At 45.3% G+C, this 8,472-nt stretch overlaps 1 protein-coding gene across 2 annotated transcripts in view; it reads left to right on the top strand.

Moving 5' to 3' along the window:
• The window catches only part of SEC63 (SEC63 homolog, protein translocation regulator), a 155,798-nt gene that overhangs the window by 90,303 nt on the left and 57,023 nt on the right, over nt 1–8,472 (top strand). Inside the window, exon 1 of one of the 2 annotated variants that reach the window (XM_057390139.1) lies at nt 8,202–8,386. The exons of the other annotated variant lie outside the window; for it this stretch is intronic. Coding sequence (XP_057246122.1) covers nt 8,263–8,386 — 124 coding nt within the window. The 5' untranslated portion in view covers nt 8,202–8,262. Of the gene's footprint in view, nt 1–8,201; nt 8,387–8,472 lie in introns of those variants that run through there. 2 annotated transcript variants of the gene reach the window in all.

The following is an 8,472-nucleotide window of genomic DNA, read 5'->3' as shown; positions in this document are numbered from 1 at the left end:
AAGGAAAGGAAAGGAAAGGAAAGGAAAGGAAAGGAAAGGAAAGGAAAGGAAAGGAAAGGAAAGGAAAGGAAAGGAAAGGAAAGGAAAGGAAAGGATAAAGAGAAATGAGAGGAGAAAGGGCAGCATTTTGGCCTTTAGTCAGTGGAAAACATCAGCTTCTAAAAGATTTCTAAAGCCTTCAGTATTGCATCCTCACAATTACTCCCTAGCACACAAGGGGAAAGAACAAAGTAGGCCAAAATGCCAACCAAATCGATTCCTGGTGTAACTCAGTCACTGGATTTCTGCTAAGGAAAATCACAGTAAATCACAGCCCAAAACCACACAGATGAACAAGTAAGGTGCTTAAACTCTTACCTTTCCACATTCCTGGCTCTTTTGGCACTCCGCTRTATTCAGGAATGCTGTGGGGTTTTGAGCTGCCACTACTGTCACCACCTCTACACTACTGAGATACAAGCTGCCAGCAGTCTGCTCTACAACCTTTTTCCTGAATTTGTCACCTCTCAACAGGAATACCCTGCRATTTACTGTCATCTGAAACTATCCACTGCATGAGGTTCTGCAGTATTCAGCACACTGCCCAGGAACGCTCAATTTTCCCCATTGTCATGGTTTTGCCTGGAATACAGTTAATTGTTTTCACAATAGCTGGCATGAGGCTATGGTTATGTTTATGTAGTGTTTATGTTTGATGGATCGGAAGAAACACATAGAGCTGAACTCACAAAGGAAAAGAAACAGGAAAAGCAACAAGAAGCTAGCCTTTTAGTGGCAAAGTACTGGCAAAGAGTTTACAATTAAGAGAGTGAAGGATGGGATTTCTCCCTTGAAGAGAGGGCAGAGGTAGGTCAGATCACAGATTTGAAAAATGAATGAGAAGATTTGTAATTAAATGGGAGGAAAAGTGTCATTACTGCAGGAAACTTGGTTACTGGCAAAGCAAATTCTCACAGTGTCCAAGGGGACCTCACAGGGAACTGGACATGGGAGATGTAARACAGGAATCATGAAGTAATCTGCAGTGACTGAAGGCAAGGACTAGAATAATGTAGAAATTGGAATCTACGGAATGTGGAAATGACTACAAAAAGTAGGGAATAGAGGGATGTGGGGAAGATTTTTAATAGCAGAAGTGTCCCTGTCTTTTTTTAGGAAGAGAGCTTCTTCAAAACCTGGATGTACAATCACATCTATCATTCGGAGTATCGATTTGACAATCACGGGGCTATGCATAACATCTGAAGCTCAGGAGCCCGACCTGGAGATACCTAAACCCCTGGAAGAGGTACCCAGGGAATCGCAGAGTCRGTCGGGAACTGTCGCGGGACTGCCAAAATACGCCTGAAAACAAAGGGAGGCGCGCCCTCTGCTGTGAGCAGCATCCCATCCCCGGGAAGCAGGGAAAGTCATCAAAACCAAGAAAAGCAGCACMTTGCCCAAGGAATCTTGGAACTGCCTGAATTCCCATACAAACCCCCAATGTTACCAGTTAGAAAAATCCAGATTGGATAAAGATRGGGATCCTGAGTTTCAATATATYCCAGATTTGAGAGCAACTAACCGGYATATCATTGTCTCACACCCCTCAATGCCAGATCCCTCTCCTGCACTCTTGTAAATCATGCACTGGGCTACAAGTTTTACTGTGACTGATTTGACTGSAGCATTCTTCTGTACTGYCACAGATGAAGAAAGCCAGCCCTTGTTTGCATTCGTTTGGAAGAGATGCCAGTTGATGTGATGTTGTCTTTCATAGGGGTTTAATGGGTCTACCACCATATTTTCCTCAGATATTAAAAGAAGATTTAAAGGATATTGAGTTACCTGGTGAATCAGTTTTAATGCAATATGTAGATGATTTATTTATTAATAGCTGTGRAAATTGCAATGACTGTTTAAAAGAWATTAAACATTTAYGTACTGCCTTAGCATCCAACGGCACATCTCCATCCAAGCTCCAGGTGTCAAATGGGAGTAAAATATCTGGGATTTTTTTTAAAGGAAGGACAGAGTAAAGAGTAAAGGTTATAACTGAAATTCCTAGGCCAGTTAAAAAAAAAACAACACAACCAGCTATGAGGGTTCTTAGGTGGGTTTTGCCAATAGTGGATACCAGGTTTAGAGGAAATAATGTAATCTCTGACAGAAACAAAAAATGAAACAGTAGAGTCCATTACATGGGGGCCAGAAGGGGAAAAACTTTCAGAGCTTTAAAAGAAGCCTTGGCTTTCACCTCAGCTTTAGGACTTCCAGACTACACAAARCATTTTGATCTGTATGTATATGTGAGGAAAAGAGTGGCTAGTGCAGTGTTAATSCAGAAATTAGGACCTCATCAAAGACCTGTGGTGTATTATTCTGTCCAGCTGGATCTGGTGGTATCTGGAATTCCAGCATACATGAGATCCATGTCAGTGGCAGCTACAATTGAGGAAAAACCTCAATCTTTAGTACTAGGGCACCCAATTACAATCTATGTGCCACCTGAAGCTGAATTGCTTCACAAGCATGGTGAGACACAAGCCTTGTGTCCCCGGTGGGCACATAAACACCAAACAACTCTTTTAAATGTGGCTGCGTGACTCTGCCTGGCAACACTTACCAACACCAGGAGTAGGGAAGGAGCACCACTGATGTACATGGTAATCCAGACTATTATTAAGGCACAAGCAGATCTCACAGAMAAATCCCAGGTCTTGTTTTATTTACAGATGGATCGTCCTGCTGTTTACACAGGCATSAAAAGCCTGGCTACACAGTTGCGGAGCAGAAGCAGGTTGCAGATGCCASAGTCCTTCCAGCAACAATTAGTGCTTAAGGGGCAGAGTTAATTGCCTAAGCCTGAGCAGCAATGCCTGGGAAGCAGAAAGTGAGTAATTATTTATCCAGATCCAAGGTGTACTATTAACCTGTGYCATGCAATGGGCATATCCTGGAAAGAATAGGGGTTTCCCACCTCCTCAGGAAAAGGTGTGGCTAATGGAACAGAAACTCGGTACTTTTGGGACACAATTCAACTTTCCAAAGCAATTGCTGCCATTTGCTGTCCATTCCGTACCAGGGACAGCACTGTAATCAGCCAAGAGAATGTCTTAGCTGATGTAGCAGCAAAAGTCATGGCTCGTCAGCCTGYGGTGAACATTATGGCAGTTACTTCAGATAAGAGCTCATGACCTGATGTTGACCATCCAAAAGAATTATAACCAATCAGGTGTGATGAGTGAAGAAAAGGAACAGTGGGAAAAGTTGCAAGCAGTGCATGATGAAGATGGGATATGAACAATAGGGGGGAAACAGGAAGAAATAATGGATAACTGGATGATTCCATGATAAAGCTCTTGGAAGAATGGCAGCAGTGAYTAATCTAGTGTAGCAAGTGTGGGCAGATCTGGGTGTCTATGCAGCTGCTAAAAGAATTATTAATACCTGTCCCACCTGTCATAAATCCTTACATATAAAACTGAACTGTGAAATTGGCCATGAGCATTTTTCCCATTCCAAAGATTGCAAATAGATTATACGGATACCCCTGCAGCATGTGGACATAAACACTGGCTAGTGACAGCAGCTTAGTTTTGTTATCTTCACAAGGGGAGGCACACACAATTATTAATACCAGTTGTTGCATGTACATTGACCAGAGTGGAAGGACTTCATCCAATGTCCAAAGTTGTGGGAACAAGTAAAACTAATGCATAAAATATAATAGGACAATATTTCAGCAAGATTCCAAGAAGGATGGTCATTTCTTCACCAATATGTCACCAAGAAATATGCTCACCTCCTGTGTACCAGATTAGGAAATTGGGCAAAGTGAATTCTTATTCATTTTTATAATGATCTTTGAAATATTGTTTGTTTGTATCAAATGTTGTCACATTTGCTGTACTCAACACCTTAGGGTATTCTGCTCCCATATATCAGGAATGTTAATAAAAGCAAAGGGAGGACTGTCGTAAAAAGTGCTACTTTCAATTTAGCACTAGCAGCTTAATCATTAATAGCTARAGTATGCAAAGCCTGTAGATTGTGGTATATGAGCTGTGACATCTATATTACAGCATGCCAAGGATACAGAACCAACAATAACATTGTACTGTTGTATATTGTATGAGAAGATTACCGCTTAGAACAGTTTAGTAACAAAACAGCAAGAAAATCAATAAAAAGCAAGAAGATYCCAGACTCCAAGATTACCATYGGYCTGAGCTGTCACGTGAGGGGTGARCTCAGATTATAAAGGAATAACTGCMAAAGGGATTTCTTTGTTTGGGGCCCATCTTCGGACGTGCCTAGTTTGAGCTGCAACACTTGTAATAAAAACAACTTAATAGGAAAGTCTGTTTTCGACTTACTGATTCCGCCAAAGCCTAGAGTCGAATCTCGTTATGCTGCCTGCTATGCAGAATTTCCACAGCACCATCTGCCGGCCAGTCATTACTTSTGGAGATCCCTGCTCTCCAGCCTGTCAGCTGTAGGAAGGCAGTCCATCACCTCACAGAAGATTAGGAAAGTCATGGCATGTGGGACACAAATTCCCACAATGTCCAGCATATCTGCTAGGTTGTGAYTTCCATTTTACAGTCATAAAATCTTCCATTCTGTTTGGAAAGTAAATATYTATTAGAGCTGAATTCTTCCAAGTTTTACCACTCCTACCCACTAAACCAATCTGATTGTCATCTTTGGCACCATACCAGGTTTGTCACTRCTTTTCTTCCACAGAGATTTTGGGACCTTGTCAAAGCGCACTTTCTTCTGCCAGTAATTTAGGTCTCTGGCTTGTATGGTTAGGGATTAAGGGAGGATTGAACTCAGTCAGCTGCACTTCTGTAACTAAGCCTGATAAAAGCCTGGAGGTGTGGTAGAGGCTGTCAGCAGCTGACAATCTCCCATGAGATCAGAAACACCAGCAGGGAATGTGCAGGAGAGGTGTTGGTGTYGGTGAAACTGCTGTGCAAATGACCATATATGTAGCACTGAGTAATTTGAACCTGGTGTGGGGTGCTGAAGGGAAGCCAGGTGGAGGGCAGAATTGTGCCATGAGATGCTGGGGGAACCCCCATGGCTGCAGAACCCACCTRTGCAGACTCTGCTCACTTGGAAGAGCTCACAATGACTGCTATAGCATGACAGAGCTGTGCTGCAAAAAAAAGGACACTTTCGTGAGTTGACATAACGGGTCCTTAAAGTATTTTGAGAGCATTTTGGGAAGATCAGATTCCTCTAGGTTACAAATAGTTATCTACTCAAGATACCTCATAATGTTATCTTCACCTCTAGTGCACCACATTGCTCCTCAAAGCCAAGGAGCTGGGGTTATTTTTACTTGGGTGACTAGGTAAAAAMCAGACAGGCCATGAGCAGAAAAAGCAACATTGCTTCTYCCTTTTCCCTGGGAAGCAAGGGATCACATTAATTCTTATAGGGAAATTGAGTATGCAAGGAATGGCCCTCAAATAAACCATTGGGGTTTGGACTAGATTGGTCTCTCTCATTGGTGTTCAGTTATGGGACATCCCTCCATCTGGCTGGGAACACCCGTATACTGGCATTGATGGTAGGAATTATTTTTCTCAGGCCCTCCTTTCCAGYGGCTCCTGGCTAATAGCTGGAACAGGCTGGCAGGGAGAAAGCAGAAACAGGATAAGGCYGAAAGCAGACCCTTAGGGTTCCCTCACTAGGTCAGTTAATGCTATGTTGCATCATCTGCAACACGAGCAATGCCTGCTTTCCTCCTGATCTGGCTCCTGTGATCTGCTGAATGCATGGACCAGAGATTTTCTACAGGGCACTTACTCAAGCTGCTTTCTGTGTGGATGTTCCAGTGTCTAGTAAGGWCTTGGCTTACCCACTGCTGGTCCTTCAAGCTGGTGCACTCACAAGCCTTCCTCATCTAACAGGCTGCTTTCACAAAACCTGCAGAAATATAATTGTCTGTGAAAGCTCTGTCCTTTTATCTGACTGAAGCAGCAAACTCAGCAAATGAACACAGCTGGAGGAAGAGCATTTCCTCTGCTTACAAAATGGGTCTGATTACATGTGTAGGTTTTCACCTGTCATGTCTTCTTTACTGTGCACAGAAGATTTTCACTGACTCACTGTAAAACATTAAGGACTAGAAATCCAGAGGAAGATGAGTATTAATGCATTCAGAGRTCTTTCAAAACATCTACTGAAAGAGTTGCCATCACCGCAGGGGTATACAATGCTCAGGGTATATAGCAAAAGTCATAGAGTGAAATATTTTACACTTTGCCTATGAACCCTACAAGGATCTAACAGGAAGCAATTACAGAGAGTATCGATGAAAAAATAGAATCTTTCGTATAAAAAAAAAAAAATTAACACAAAATCCTTTCCAAGAAAAACTAGAGATTTTGTCCATTCCTGGATTACCATATCATGGCAACAGGACACTTGGTGCTAGTCATTGGCTGTGGCATTTTGTTACCTTCTGTCCACTTCCCATATCAGTCTTTGTTAATGTTGGGACAGAATTTCTTTCTAAGGTGTGCCTAATGCTTCCCTKGCACATGCTGCTGTCACCACTTCTGTGTCACAGCTCCCAATAGTCTGAATTTACAAGCACTGAAGCTGTGAGATTTGTATAGCATCACAGCTATCTGTGTGTGGCTGTACACTGGACCATGAAGCTGTGGAGATGGGCATATTCCCACGAATGGACATGATTAGCAATCTTGTCTACCTCAGAGAGGTAACCTGACATTAATGGTGTGAACAGGATCATCACAGTACCTGCCTTTCGATTTCATACCTTTAGGGTCACAACTCCTTGTAGAGCATGATCATTCCTGCAACTAAATTCAGACTTAGTCACATTTGAAATGTTTGCTCTCACATGTCTGCTGAGGGTCCACCCTCCAAATTATGAGAACAATTATGCCTGAAATACTTTTCTGTTTCCAGGCTCTTCTCAGTGACCATAAAACAAGAGGCAACAGGCAGAAATTGATCCACAGGAAGTTCCACAAAAACATGAGTCAGAACTTCTTTATGTGTGGTTGACYGAGCACTTGGGGAGTTGTGGAGTCTCCCTCACTGGAGATATTCAAGAACCACATCGATGCAATCCTGTCCTACTGGAKGGATTAAGAAGGACCATGATAGACTGGAGAATTAGGTGGAGAGAAACCTAATGCGTTCACAAGGATGAGTGTAGGATACTGCACCTGGGGAGAAATAATGAGAGTACAGGCTGGGGGGCTGATGTGATGGAGAACAGCTCTGTGCATAAGGACCTGGGATTCTTTGTGGMTGACAAGTTGACTATGAGCCAGCAACTATGAGCCAGCCAGTTAACTATGAGTGCCCTTGTGGCCAGGAGGGCCAATGGTATCCTGGCGTGCATTGGGAAAAGTGTGGCCAGCAGGTCAAGGGAGGTGATCCTGTCTTTCTACTCATCTCTAGTGGGGCCATTCTGGAGTGCTGTGTCCAGTTTTGGGCTTCTCAGTACCAGAGTGACAAAGAGCCACTGAAGAGGGTCCAAWAGAGGCCACAAAGATGATGAGGGGTCTGGAGCATCTCTCTTATGAAGAGAGACTGTGGGAGCGGGGTCTGTTTAATCTGGAGAAGACCGAGAGAGAATATCATCAATGGATTTAAGTATCTCAAAGGCATTTGTCAGAAAGATGGGGCCAGATTCTTTTTGCTGGTGCCCAGTGATAGAGTGAGGATGGCCACAAACTAAAATRCAAGTTCCACCTCAACATGAGGAAAAACTTCTTTACATGGAGGGTGGCAGAGCAGGCCGTGAACTCTCCCTCTCTGGAGAGATTCCAAAACCACCTGGATGCGTTCTTGTCACCCGCTCCTAGGCAGGGGGGGTTGGATGAGATCCAGAAATCTCTTCCCACCTAAACGAACCTGTGATTCTGTGCCACGCGCTCTGCTGCAGCAGGGAAGTTACACCCTGCAGATATCCCAAACTGTCCCCCCACTCAGGCTGACCCACRCCGTGACCCCTCGGCCCCGCCATCCCGGGATGCACTCATGCCGTGAGGGGCCGGGCTCCGGGCCGAGCCAATCGGCCGCCGGGCGGGGGCTCTGGGCGGGCACACCGTGACGCCACACGGGCTATGGTGGCTCRGTAGTGACACGTCTCCTTGCGCGGCCTGGGAAGGGAAGGGAAGGGAAGGGGCGGGCGGGCCTGGGATCTCGCGGGATCCCGGGGCGGCGACACCGGGGGGCCGCCGGCGGCAGCAGCGGCAGCGGCGGGCACGGGCGGCCGGCGCGGCCATGGCGGGGCAGCAGTTCCAATACGACGACAGCGGCAACACGTTCTTCTACTTCCTCACCAGCTTCGTGGGGCTCATCGTCATCCCCGCCACCTACTACCTGTGGCCGCGGGACCAGCACGCCGGTGAGCGGCCCAGCCCGGGGCACGGCCGGCTCGTCCGCCCGCGCCGCGGCACAGCGGGGCACAGCGGGGTCGGGCCGGGCCCGCCG

The sequence above is a fragment of the Malurus melanocephalus genome, unplaced genomic scaffold (genome assembly GCF_030028575.1).
Source record: "Malurus melanocephalus ecotype Western Australia unplaced genomic scaffold, MMel_1.1 scaffold_23, whole genome shotgun sequence".
In the NCBI taxonomy this organism is placed as follows: Eukaryota; Metazoa; Chordata; class Aves; order Passeriformes; family Maluridae; genus Malurus; species Malurus melanocephalus.
The sequence above is the reverse complement of the archived record's forward strand: the minus strand, read 5'-3'. Positions and strand labels throughout refer to the sequence as shown.